The sequence below is a fragment of the Myotis nattereri genome (genome assembly GCF_964212035.1).
Source record: "Myotis nattereri genome assembly, chromosome: 12".
NCBI classification, from domain to species: Eukaryota; Metazoa; Chordata; class Mammalia; order Chiroptera; family Vespertilionidae; genus Myotis; species Myotis nattereri.
Genome location: NC_138087.1, coordinates 23,003,572 through 23,017,849, shown reverse-complemented (window position 1 = coordinate 23,017,849; position 14,278 = coordinate 23,003,572). Strand labels below are relative to the sequence as shown.

The 14,278-nt window shown below is 39.1% G+C and overlaps 1 protein-coding gene across 1 annotated transcript in view; it reads left to right on the top strand.

Moving 5' to 3' along the window:
• DENND4C (DENN domain containing 4C) overlaps nt 1-14,278 on the top strand; it is a 125,279-nt gene that overhangs the window by 24,735 nt on the left and 86,266 nt on the right. The window contains exon 2 of the mRNA XM_081104264.1: nt 10,499-10,820. Within this exon, the coding sequence (XP_080960390.1) occupies nt 10,516-10,820 (305 nt within the window). The 5' untranslated portion in view covers nt 10,499-10,515. The remainder of the gene's footprint in view (nt 1-10,498; nt 10,821-14,278) is intronic.

The window sequence follows — 14,278 nt, the reverse complement described above, 5'->3', positions numbered from 1 at the left end:
GAAATTGACAAGTGGATTCTAAAATGCTTATTGAAATGCAAAGGACCTTTGCAAAGACAGTTTTGAAAAAGAACAGAGTTGAAGACTAATACTGCCTGTTTTCAAGATTTATTGTAAAGCTACATTAATCAAAACAATGTGGTACTGAAATATAAACAAATAGATCAATGGAACAGAATAGAAAATCCAGAAATAAAAACAAATATTGGAAATGAATCTTTGAAAATGGGTGATATGGTGTAGAAAAGATGGTCTTTCAACTAGTGGTGCTAAAAAAAAAAATGGATATGTAAATAATGAATCTTGACTCATACCTTACACCATATACAAAAATTTACTCCAAATGGATCATAGATCTAAGTGTAAAACCTAAATTCATAAAATTTTTAAAAGAAAACCTGGGAGAAAACTTTTGTGATCTTGGATTAGACAATGATTTCTTTTTCTTTTCTTTTTTTTTTTTTTATTGCTTAAAGTATTACAAAGGGTATTACATATGTGTCCATTTTATCCCCCCGCCCTAGACAGTCCCCCAGCCTCCCCTATCCCCCAGTGTCTTATGTCCATTGGTTATGCTTATACGCATGCATACAAGTCCTTTAGTTGATCTCTTACCCCCCTACCTCCTGCCACCCAACCCTCCCCGGCCTTCCCGCTGCAGTTTGACAATCTGTTTGAGGCAGCTCTGCCTCTGTATCTATTATTGTTCAAAAGTTTATAATGGTCTCTATTATCCATGAATGAGTGAGATCATGTGGTATTTTTTCTTCATTGACTGGCTTATTTCACTTAGCATAATGCTCTCCAGTTCCATCCATGACGTTGCAAATGGTAAGAGTTCCTTCCTTTTTAGAGCAGCATAGTATTCCATCGTGTAGATGTACCACAGTTTTCTAATCCATTCATCTACTGATGGACACTTAGGCTGTTTCCAGATCTTAGCTATGGTGAATTGTGCTGCTATGAACATAGGGGTGCATATATCTTTTCTGATTGGTGTTTCTGGTTTCTTGGGATATATTCCTAGAAGTGGGATCACAGGGTCAAATGGGAGTTCCATTTTCAGTTTTTTAAGGAAACTCCATACTGTCTTCCATAGTGGCTGCACCAGTCTGCATTCCCACCAGCAGTGCACAAGTGTTCCTTTTTCTCCACATCCTCTCCAGCACTTGTCGTTTGCTGATTTGTTGATGATAGCCAGTCTGACAGGTGTGAGATGGTACCTCATTGTTGTTTTGATTTGCATCTCTCGGATGATTAGTGACTTTGAGCATGTTTTCATATGTCTCTTGGCTTTCTGAATGTCCTCTTTTGAAAGGTGTCTATTTAGGTCCTTTGCCCATTTTTTGATTGGATTGTTTATCTTCCTTTTGTTAAGTTGTATGAGTTCCCTATAGATTTTGGAGATTAGGCCCTTATCAGATATGACATTGGCAAATATGTTTTCCCACACAGTGGGTTTTCTCGTTGTTTTGTTGATGGTTTCTTTTGCTGTGCAGAAGCTTTTTATTTTGATGTAGTCCCATTTGTTCATTCTCTCTTTAGTTTCAAGTGCCCTAGGAGCTGTATCAGTGAAGAAATTGCTTCGGCATATGTCTGAGATTTTGTTGCCTTTGGATTCTTCTAGAATTTTTATGGTTTCCTGTCGTACATTTAAGTCCTTTATCCATTTTGAGTTTATTTTTGTGTATGGTGTAAGTTGGTGGTCTAGTTTCATTTTCTTGCATATATCTGTCCAATTTTCCCAACACCATTTATTGAAGAGAGTATCTTGGCTCCATTGTATGTTCTTGCCTCCTTTGTCAAATATTAATTGAGCATATTGGTTCGGGCCGATTTCTGGGCTCTCTATTCTATTCCATTGATCTATATGCCTATTCTTGTGCCAGTACCAGGCAGTTTTGAGAACAGTGGCTTTGTAATACAACTTGATATCTGGTATTGAGATCCCACCTACTTTGTTCTTTTTCAGGATTGCTGCAGCTATTCGGGGTCTTTTTTTATTCCAGATGAATTTTTGGAGAGTTCGTTCTATATCTCTGAAGTATGCCGTTGGTATTTTAATGGGAAGTGCATTGAATTTATAGATTGCTTTGGGTAGTATGGACATTTTAATGATGTTGATTCTACCAATCCATGAACACGGTATGTTCTTCCATCTGTTTATGTCTTCCTCTATATCTTTTTTCAACGTCCTGTAGTTTTCTGAGTAGAGGTCTTTTACCTCTTTAGTTAAGATTATTCCTAGGTAGCTTAGTTTTTTTGGTGCGATGGTAAACGGGATTGTTTTTATAATCTCTCTTTCTGAAAGTTCACTATTGGTGTATAGAAATGCCTCAGATTTCTTGGGGTTAATTTTGTATCCTGCTACATTGCCAAATTCATGTATTAAGTCTAGTAGCTTTTTGATGGAGTCTCTAGGGTTCTGTATGTATAATATCATGTCGTCTGCAAATAAGGACAGTTTTACTTCCTCTTTTCCAATTTGGATGCCTTTTATTTCTTCTTCTTGCCGAATTGCAATGGCTAACACTTCCAGTACTATGTTGAACAGGAGTGGTGAGAGGGGGCATCCCTGTCTTGTTCCTGTTCTTAGGGGAAATGGTGTAAGTTTTTGTCCATTGAGTATGATGTTGGCTGTGGGCCTGTCATATATGGCTTTTATTATGTTGAGGTATGATCCTTCTACTCCCACCTTGCTGAGAGTTTTTATCAAAAATGGGTGTTGAATTTTGTCAAATGCTTTTTCTGCATCAATTGATATGACCATGTGGTTTTTTTCTTTCAATTTGTTTATGTGATGTATCACGTTTATTGATTTGCGGATATTGTACCATCCTTGCATCCCTGGGATAAATCCTACTTGGTCATGGTGTATGATCTTTCTGATGTACTGCTGGATCCGATTTGCTAAGATTTTGTTGAGGATTTTGGCATCTATGTTCATGAGGGATATTGGCCTGTAATTCTCTTTCATTGTGTTGTCTTTACCTGGTTTTGGTATTAGGGTGATGCTGGCTTCATAGAATGAGCTTGGAAGTGTTCCTTCCTCTTGAATTTTTTGTAGTAGTCTGAGGAGGATAGGTTTTAGTTCTTCCTTGAATGTTTGGTAAAACTCCCCTGTGAAGCCGTCTGGTCCTGGGCTTTTGTTTGCTGGAAGCTTTTTGATGACTGCTTCAATTTCTTCCATAGTTATTGGCCTGTTGAGATTTTTAGATTCTTCCTGATTGAGTTTTGGAATGTTGTATTTTTCTAGGAATTTGTCCATTTCCTCCAGGTTGTCTAGTTTGCTGGAGTAGAGCTGTCCATAGTATTTTTTAACAATCATTTGTATTTCTGTGGGGTCTGTTGTTATTTCGCCTCTTTCATGTCTGATTTTGTTTATTTGGGTCCTCTCTCTTTGCTTCTTGGTGAGTCTGGCTAGAGGTTTGTCAATCTTGTTTATCCTTTCGAAGAACCAGCTCTTGGTTTCATTGATTTTCTGTATTATTTTTTTGGTCTCTATGTTATTTATTTCTGCTCTAATCTTTATTATCTCCTCCCTTCTGCTCACTCTGGGGTTTTCTTGTTGCTCTCTTTCTAATTCTTTGAGTTGTAGAGTTAGCTGATTTACTACCATTTTTTCTTGTTTTTTGAGATAGGCCTGTAGAGCTATAAACTTCCCTCTCAGGACTGCTTTCATTGTGTCCCATAGGTTTTGGATTGTTGTGTTTTCATTGTCATTAGTTTCCAGGATGTTTTGAATTTCTTCTTTGATTTCATTGGTAACCCAATCAATATTTAATAGCATGCTATTCAGCTTCCAGGTGTTTGAGTATTTTGGGTTGTTTTTATTGCAGTTTATTTCTAATATTATGCCATCGTGGTCTGCGAAGACGCTTTTTATGATTTCAATCTTCTTGAATTTGGGGATACTTTGCTTGTGACCCAATATATGGTCTCTTTTTGAATATGTGTCATGAGCACTTGAGTAGAATGTATATTCCGTGGCACTGGGGTGAAGTGTTCTGAAGATGTCTATTAAGTCCATCTGATCTAGTGAGTCATTTAGTATTGCTGTATCTTTGCTGATTGTTTGTCTAGAGGACTTATCCAGTGATGACAGTGGTGTATTAAAGTCCCCTACTATGATTGTATTGTTGTCGATCTCTCCTTTGATATCTTCCAGAAGATTTTTTATGTATTTGGGTGCTCCTGCATTGGGTGCATATATGTTTATCAGGGTTATATCTTCTTGTTGTATTGATCCTTTTAGTATTATGAAGTGGCCTTCCGTATCTCTTGTTATGGCCTTCACTTTGAGGTCTATTTTGTCCGATATAAGTATTGCTACCCCAGCTTTCTTTTCTTTTCCATTAGCCTGAAAGATATTTTTCCATCCCTTCACTTTCAGTCTGTGTGAGTCCTTTCTAATGAGGTGGGTCTCTTGTAGACAGCAAATGTATGGGTCATGATTTTTTATCCATTCAGCCACTCGATATCTTTTGGTTGGAGCATTTAGCCCGTTTACATTTAAAGTTATTATTGAAAGGTACTTGTTTGTAGCCATTTCTTTTTTTGTGTGTGTGGCTGTTTTCTTTCTGGGATTTTTATTTCTTCTTTTTACACCAGTCCCTTTAGCATTTCTTGCATTGCTGGCTTGGTGGTGATAAACTCCCTTAGCCTTTTTTTGTCTGTGAAGCTTCTTATTTCCCCTTCAATTTTGAATGATAGCCTTGCTGGATAGAGTATTCTTGGATTCAGTCCTTTGCTTTGCATCACTTTGTAAATTTCCGTCCATTCTTTTCTGGCCTGATGTGTTTCTGTTGAGAAATCATTTGATAATCTAATGGGAGATCCCTTGTATGTAACTTTCCGTCTCTCTCTTGCAGCCTGTAAGATTCTCTCTTTGTCCTGAACATTTGCCATGGTAATTATGATGTGTCTTGGTGTGGGTCTTTTCGGGTTCACCTTGCTTGGGACTCTCTGGGCTTGTGTGACTTTTTTCTTCCCCACCTCAGGGAAGTTTTCTGATATTATTTCTTCCAATAGGTTTTCTAATCCTTGTTCCTCTTTCTGTTGTTCTGGCACCCCTATTATTCGTATGTTGTTTCGTTTCATGTTGTCCCAAAGCTCCCTTAGGCTCTCCTCCTGTCTTTTAATTTTTTTCTCCAACTGAAGTACAGTTTGGGTGTGTTTTGCTTCCCTGTCTTCTAATTCACTAATTCGGTCTTCCGCTTCTCCTAGTCTACTGTTGATACTTTCAATGGTGTTCTTTATTGCAGCTATATCGCACTTCATTTCTTCTTGGGTCTTAGTTAAGTTGTCGATTTTTTCATCTGTTTCTTCTTGCTTCTTGGATAAGTTGTCGATTTTTTCCTCCATCCGGTGTATGCACTCTAGGACCCTTATTCTGAATTCTTTTTCTGTCATGTTGTATGCCTCTGTATCACTTAGCTGCTTTTCTGGTGAGTCCTCCTTTTCTTTCCTTTGGGGATTTCTTTGTCTACCCATGTTTGATCTCACTGACGTATATAGATATTGAGTCGTTCAGTGGCTGCTCCCTAGGTGGCAGTGGCTCCTCGGGCTGTGGTTGCTCCTTGGGCGGTTGTGGTAGCAGCTGCTCCTCTGTTGTTAGTGGGTCTTCTGATGGGTGCTGTTCACAGCTGTTGTGGCTCTTCTGGCTGGTGGAGGGAGGCTTCACCCACAGCAGCTGTTCCTCAGACAGAGCGTGTGGAGATCAGGAGGCCGCTGTTGCTTGGATCTGCTGCGTTGATTTAAAGGCACAAAATACAACACAACAAGGCACAACGTACCAGGCACTGAACACAAATGAATTACGGTATTAATAACCCCAAATAAAGATGGCCACCCGAGCTAAGAGAGTTGGGGGGTAAGGAAGAAAGAAGAGAAAAAGGTAGAGAGAAAAACAGAAAAAAGAGAAAAAAAAAAAAGAAAAAGAAAAAGAAAAAAAAAGAAAAATAGAATGAAGTAGAAGAGGGGAGTAGACTATTCATATGAGGAGAAAACTCCGATAGAACCGCCACTAATCCCAACAAATTCCAGCAACGGATCTCTGGAGTGAATACAAACTACAAACAGCCAATAATATCAAGTGAGGCAAGGGAAAGCAGAAGCACAAAAATAACTGGCCGGGGGGGAGGGGGGGGGGGAGGTGGGGAGGGGGAATGGGAGACAGAAAAAGAAAAAGAAAAAGCAGAACAACCTCACATACAATCCTTAAAGAAAAGAAAAGAAAAAAAAACACAATATACTCAACAATCGAGCAAGCAACAACAGAACAATAGAGAAAAGGAGAGAATAAAAAATTTGGATAGTGAAGAAAGATAAGGGAGAGGTGGATAAGGATTTAGAGCAGGTGATTGGAAAAGGGATATATAAGTAGGGTGAAATTTAGACAGGGCGTATGAAGAATAGGGAAAATCTAAAGCAGGAATAGGGTAAGAGAAACAGGATAGCAAAAGGGGAAAAGTGGGGAAGAGAGTTTTAGCACAGCAGCACAATTGAGGTAGAGGAAAATGATGCTAAAGGAACGATGAAAATAGAATGGAGAACCTTAGTCCCAAAATAAAATAAAGAGAAAATAAAATGACACTTTAAAAAAAAATAAAAATGGTAAAATGGCAGCAGTAATAATACTGGTTAAAAATAAAAATGTAGTAATTAAAAGGGTAAAATCAGGTGATGAAAAAGAAAATAAATGGTTTCTTAGTTAAAAGGTGAAACAATAATTAAAAAAAATAATTAAAAAAAAATGGGCTGTAATGAAGGTGCTTCAGATCTTCTGCTCCTCTTTTTGGCACACCAGGTATTCAGGAGAATGTTGAATTTTCCTCTGATACACTGTTCCTCTGTGTTGTAAGCCACAGTCCTGATTTTAAGGCAGGCTACATTGGTTTCCCAGACAGCCCTTATCTGTATTTACAGAAGAGTCAGTTCGTGGCTCTGCCTCTGGGTGGCAGTGCGTCGGGATTGACCTCCGAGGGTATAGGACCTCTCTGACCAGGTGTTCTCTATTGTACCAGAAGCTGGTTTGGGAATGTCCTCCGCCCAGAGCTGGTTTTCCAGTAGTCACTCCCCGCTCTGTTTCCCAGGCTCCCCCAAAACAGCCTTCCCTTACAAGCTCTGTGACTGACCCCAACTGGGTAGTCCCTTGCACTGGGTTCAACAGTCAAACGCACAGATTTAAGAGCCTGGGAAGTTGTGCGAACTCGCAACGCTTCACCTTCCAAATCTGCGCGAAGTCTCTGCGCGCGCTCTGGCTCCTGGCACCGAGTAGCCGGCAAACTGGCGTAATCTGAGGCTGCCCGTTTGTGTCCCGTCCAACTGTGGGCTTATTTATAGCGTTCCCTTCTGCCAGCAGCCCTGGGGGTGCCCTTCCACACTCGTGGGTCACGCTGGCTCCAACGGCCGCGGTCTTTGTGGGGCGCAGAGCCCCCACCCCCCTGCGCGCGTTCCACTCTCCGACCTAAACTGCAAACCGCACCTTTGGGGAAAGTCTAACCTTTCTGTGGGGAGAAGCAGAGTTCCTCTGAGTTCACGTAGCCGCGCTGCTTGAGAGCCGTTGTTGCCGGGTTAGTAGCTGGTCTCTGGATGCCGGCGACAGTCACCCAAGATGGCACGGTCTCCGCGGCTGTGCCGGCGCACCTGGAGAGGTTTCAGCCTCAGCCTCTAACCGTTCCCTTTATCTAGGATTTCTCTGTCTTTCCTGGCTGCAGACTGTCTCAGCTGAATCTCCTCTGCTTATTCGGGCTGTATGCTACCCGTTTCAGCTGCCCGCCCTTATCTGCTCCGGGACAAGGCACCGACACGTCTGTCTAAACCTCCGCCATTTTCTTCCTCCCGACAATGATTTCTTAAATATGACACCACAACCATGGTTCATAAAAGAACAGATTGACAAATTAGATCTCATTAAAAGTAAAAACTTATTTTCAAAAGGCAGTATTAAGAGAAAAAGACAAGCCACAGATTGGGAGAAAATATTTGTAAAGCATATGCCTGGTAAATGACTTGTATCTAGAATATATAAAGATCTTCAAAACTCAATAATTAGTAAACAAACAACCCAATGAAAACATGGGCAAAGATTTGAACAAACTTCACCAAAAATATATGAATGGGAAATAAGCACATAAAAAGATGGTTCTCATCACTAGTTATTAACATGCAAATTAAGACTATAGTTAAGCCCTAACTGGTTTGGCTCAGTGGATAGAGCATCGGTCTGTGGACTAAAGAGTCCCAGGTTCGATTCTGGCCAAGGGCATGTACCTTGGTTGCAGACACATCCCCAGTAGAGGGTATGCAGGAGGCAGCTGGTTGATGTTTCTCTCTCATCGATGTTCCTAACACTCTATCCCTCTCCCTTCCTCTCTGTAAAAAATCAATAAAATATGTTTTTTAAAAAGACTATAGTTAAGTATCACTATTGATGTATTAGAATGTCTAAATTTAAAAGATGGCCTAATAGAGTGTTGGAGCGGATGTGGAACAACTGGAACTCTCATATACTGATGGTAGGAATGTAAAATGGTACATCACTCTAGAAAACAATTAGTTTGTTAGAACTACACACACTTACCAGGTGATCCAGCCATTTTATCTTAGAAATTTACCAACAGTAAGTGAAAGCATATGTCCAGAAGGCTTGTACACTGGTGTCCATGACAGCTTTAATAGCCCTAAACTGAAAATAACTCACATGTCCACTACATAGGTGAATGAATAAACATATTTTGGCATATTCAACAGTGGACTATTCAATAAAAAAAACGATATATTGATACATAAAATAGGATGGGCAAATCTCAAAATAATTATGATGAGTGAAAGAAGCCAGGCAAAGAATACATACTATAATGATTCCATGTATATCAATTCTAGAAACCAGCCTATCGTTATAGAAAGCAGATCATTCATTCTCTTGGTGGGGAGAAGGATAATGAAGGGTACAGGAAAATTTGGGGTGTTGATGGATATTTTTACTAGTTTGACAGGTATATTTGTGAAAGCTTACCAAATTGTACACTTTAAATATGTTTATTATATGTAAACTAGGGGCCTAGTGCATGAAATTCGTGCATGGGGGGGTTGTCCCTCAGCCTGACCTGCACCCTCTCCAATCTGGGAGCCCTCAGGGGATGTCCTACTGACGGCTTAGGCCCGCTCCCCATGGCTCTCTGCTCTTTGAAGGGCCTGCCTGCTTCACACCACAGTGACTGCCAAGCGGGCGGTGCTGGGAGGTGCCTATGGGCTGTACTTCCCTGCTCCCGGTAGCCGCAGCAACAGCCAAGCAGGCCGTGCTGGGAGCTGCCTCCTACCTGCTGTCAGTCTCCACAGAGGCGATGAGGTTAATTTGCATGCTCACTGATTGTCTGGTGAACATAGTGGAGGGATGGTTAATTTACATGTTTCTCTTTTATTATATAGGATTATACCTCTCAAGAAAGTTGTTTTTGAAAAGCATATAAAATCTGGAAATATCCAAAACCTCAGAAACTTAATTTTATTTTTTGAGGCACTGAGTTTAAAGATAACAGAAATCTTGACTCAAAGTTCATATTCTCTAGGTTTTTACCATGTAGTACCCAAGTCAATGTGTATTATATGTAATTTTATCTTCTTTGGTTATAGTTTTTTATGCTCTATCTGGTATTTACATATGGAATATTTAATGATTCCTAAATATGGTTTATATGGTGTTTACATAAAGTTTCTTCACTATAAGGGACTGACTCCCAACTGGATTAAGATACTGATTTAGTTACACTTATTACCATTATCTTTATTTTTTGTGTGTTAGACCTTGACTAATTCATGATGAACTCTTCTCAAATGTAAAGTGTAGCTGTAGGAATTCTGTAACTTCAAAGAGAATGATTTTTTAAATGGCCTAAATATTGTTTATTATGTGCATTTTGCTCAGAGGAAAGCACCAGAGCCCACCTCTGATAGTTTGATTATTTATTTTCCATTGATTTTTAGAGAGAGTGGAAGGCAGGGACGGAGTGGAGGAGAGAGAGCGAGTGAGAGAAACATCAGTGTGAGAGAGAGACATTAATACATCAATGTGAGAGAGACACATCGATTGGTTGTCTCCCACATGCACCCCAACCGGGCTGGGGATCAGGGATCAAACCTGCACCCAGGTATGTGCCCTTATTGGGAATCAAACCTGAGACCCATTGGTGTGCAGGTTGGCACTCTAATCACTGGGAAATACTGGCTAGGGCCAGTTTGATTATTTTTAACAGAGGCTTAGGCACTTGAAAGGATTATAGTAACCTTACAAATGAATTTATGCTGCAAATTTGTACTTTGTTGGAGGTAAAAGCTCATAAGATGATACTAACACAGGCTTCAATAGAATGACAACAATTTGATTATAAATCCAACTGGCAAGTGGGTTAGTTGATCACTGTTAACTCAGAAATACTTTAATTTTAAAGAGCCAGGATAAAGTATTTTATTTAATTGATTTTTTTTCCTCTTCTAGGAAATATAATAGCAGCCATGATAGAAGACAAAGGGCCAAGAGTGACCGACTACTTTGTCGTGGCAGGTCTCACTGATACATCTACTCTATTGGATCAAGAAATAAATCGTTTAGATACTAAGTCAACTGGACCTAAAGCTCCAATTATAGACATTGCCATTATTAACAAATCAGCTGGGGAAACAGTACCTGAAGGTTATACTTGTGTTGAAGCCACTCCATCAGCTCTCCAAGCAAACTTGAACTATGGAAGTCTGAAAAGCCCAGAACTTTTCCTCTGTTATAAAAGAGGAAGAGATAAACCACCCCTTACCGACATTGGGTAACATGACTAATTTTCTTTTGCTATAATGAAGGGAAAAATTTTTATTTAAGGTGCATGGGAATAGGAATTTGAAGTCCTTGATAGTTCTATTATTATTTTTACTTCAGGTTCAAGTATTATATTACATACCTCTGTCCACCCTTACTGAATTTCTTTGCATTGTACTTAAATCATTAGATCAATTCCTTTCAAAAGTTTTGAAATGAAGGGAAGGCATAGAGCCTGAAATGTGATTCCATTTCTGTTGTACTTATCAGATAAGGTTATTAATTAAACATAAAAGAACAAGAAGGTACAATAAAAGAGCATTTTTTTTTAAAGGAGCTACTTGGGTTATGTGATGAGTTTTTTCAAAGCCCTGAACTTATTTAACAAAGGAGTATTCTTGTTTAAAAAAATATAATTGTGCTTTGTGGTTTTTAGTACCACAAGGAGGGTATTTACAGTTTAGAAGGAGAATAGTTGTTATGAGATAGTTACTATCTGATCCACAGCTAATGAACAGTTTTCTCTGCAAAAGCATTTTATCCAAATATATTTTTAGGATAGCTATAATATTTTTTCATATATACATGTCATGTATTATACTGTTATGTTTATTACAATTACCATCAGTTAGTAAAAACATAGGTACTTGAGTATCTTGGAAAGTATTTAGGATCAGCTTGTCTCTTTATACAAAAATTCTGTTGGAATTTTGATGGGGATGGCATTTAATCTGTAGATCTATTTGGAGAGTATTGCCATCTTGAACCCTGCAAGTTTGCTGAATCTATTGGCTCTAATAGCTTTAATTTGGATTTTTAAAAATGATAGGATCAAGTCCTCTGCAAACAGAGATGATTTTCTATTTCTTCCTTTGCAATTTGCTTTATTTGCCCCCCTTGTTTTATTGCTCTGGCTAAAACTTAGAGCACAATGTTGAACAGCAGTGGTGAAAGCAGGCATCCTTGTCTTATTCCTGATGTTATGTGGAAAACTTACCATCTTTCACCATTGAATATGCTGTGAGCTGTGGTTTTTCATAAATGCCATTTATTATGTTAAGGAAGGTTCCCTTTACTTTTGTTTTTATGAGAGAGTTTTATCATGAAAATGTGTTGGATTTTGCAAAATGCCTTTTCTTTGTTAATTAAGATGATCATGTGGATTTTTTCCTTCTATTAATGTGATGTATTACATCAATTGATTTTCTTATGTTGAAGCTCTCTCTTTTAATGTAACTATAATACCACATCTCAAAAAATTATTAACTACTTAGTATCATCATGTACAAATTTCCCTGATTATTCCGTGGCTTATTTTTGTTTTGTTTTTAATATGTTTTTATTGATTTCAGAGAGGAAGGGAGAGGGAGAGAGAGCTAGAAACATCAATGATGAAAGAGAATCATCGATCAGTTGCCTCCTGCATGCCTCCTGCACGCCCCCTACTGGGGACTGAGCCCGCAACCCTGGCATGTGCCCCTGATGGAAATAAAACCTGGGACACTTCAGTCCGCAGGCTGACACTCTATCCACTGAGCCAAACCTGCTTGGACTCCATGAATTATTTTTAATCAGTTGTTTGCTGGCTATTCTGTTGATAGTTGTTCAGATACTGTACTAAGAAAGGTAACAAGCTGCCGCATTTGACCACCACTTGTTATGCTCATTACCTTCTCCAGTGTTGCAGTAGAGCTCTGGTGAAATTATCCTAAGGCAGTGGTCGGCAAACTCATTAGTCAACAGAGCCAAATATCAACAGTACAACAATTGAAATTTCTTTTGAGAGCCAAATTTTTTAAACTTAAACTGTATAAAACTATATAGGTAGGTACTTTGTTATTAACTTAATTAGGGTACTCCTAAGCTGGCCATTGCTAAAAACGTCCTCAATCTGATTGAGGTACGTTCGCTGAGGTCGACCCCTTCCAACTCTCCCATCCGCACTCGTCTTGTATACTTGTTTCGTCTATCTCCTTTCGTTCATCCTTCCTATATGTCCAAACCCTCTCAACATACCTTTCTCAATCCTCGACACTACATCTTCTTTCACTCCACAGTGTTCCCTAAAATTAACTTAATAAACTTTACTTAAAGTTTTAAGTCTTAGTTAAACTATAGGTACTTTGAATAAAATGATATTATTTATTGATAAAATTAAATTCCTTACAATTTACCTTACAATATCCATAAAATTAAATCATGACAATGACTGGCCCAGGCCGAAAACCGACTTCTGTGCATGGGCCAAGTTTCAATCGCACTGTACATGCGCGCCTGCACGTGGTATTTTGTGGAAGAGCCACACTCAAGGGGTCAAAGAGCTGCATGTGGCTCGCGAGCTGCGGTTTGCCGACCACTGTCCTAAGGTCTTCATTTTTTTATTTATTGATTTCAGATAGAGGAAGGAGGAGTCCTTCCTCTGAAATCAATAAATAAAAAAATGAGAGAGAGAGAGAGAGAGAGAGAGAGAGAGAGAGAGAGAGAGAGAGAAACATCAATGATGAGAGAGAATCATTGATCAGTTGCCTCCTGTATGCCTCTTACTGGGGACCAAGCCCGTAACCTGGGCATGTGCCCTGACCGGGAATTGAACTGTGACCTCCTGGTTCATAGGTCTACGCTCAACCACTGAGCCACGCAGGCCTGGCCTAAGGACCTCATTATGTTTAAATTTCAAAAGCTAAAAGATTGACCTTTCAGCAGCACCCTTTTAACGCCTTTAATATCCACCCTGTTTAGCCTCCATTTTCCTTCAAGTCAGTGCAATTAGAATGGTAGTCATACAACTTTATAGGATTATTGGTTACAGGAGCCAGGTTAGAAAGGGTTGAGAAATGATTGGCACTTGGAGTAATAGAGGTTTCTTTTTGAAAGCTTGACTTTAAGGAAAAGAGAAGATAGTTATGGATCTTGCTATTCAAGGTGTATTGTCCATAGGGCCTGTGAGCATGTTAGATATTTAGAATCTTAGGCACTACCCAGATTTACTGAATCAGAATCTGTATTTTAACAAAATCCTCAGAAGCAATGCTTTAGGACACCTGAGGGGTAAGGGGATGCAGAGTCAAGGACTGTTTTTTAACCTTTCTCCCAGGGGATAAATAACTTAGAACATCTTTATATTGAAGGAAAGAACCAGTTGAGAAGGAAGAGCTGATATATAGTAGTAAGAGATAGTATTTGACAGAACAAAATTATGAAACAGATGAAAGGGGTAATAGCAACAGCATAGATGACTGGATTAGCCTTTAATGGGAGGGGCTTTTCCATTGAGAAGGGAAAAGGAGGTTAAAATGAGTGTGAACACCAGTTATTGATTGAGGTAGAGTTGTTCTGGACATGTAATGGATTTACTCTCAGTTTTTACAATTTTCTGTATGGGTTGTGTTAAGAACATAGGTAATATATAAAGAAGGATGGCTATAGAATAAAATTTTGATAATATCCATGTCAGTTGAAGGATAACCA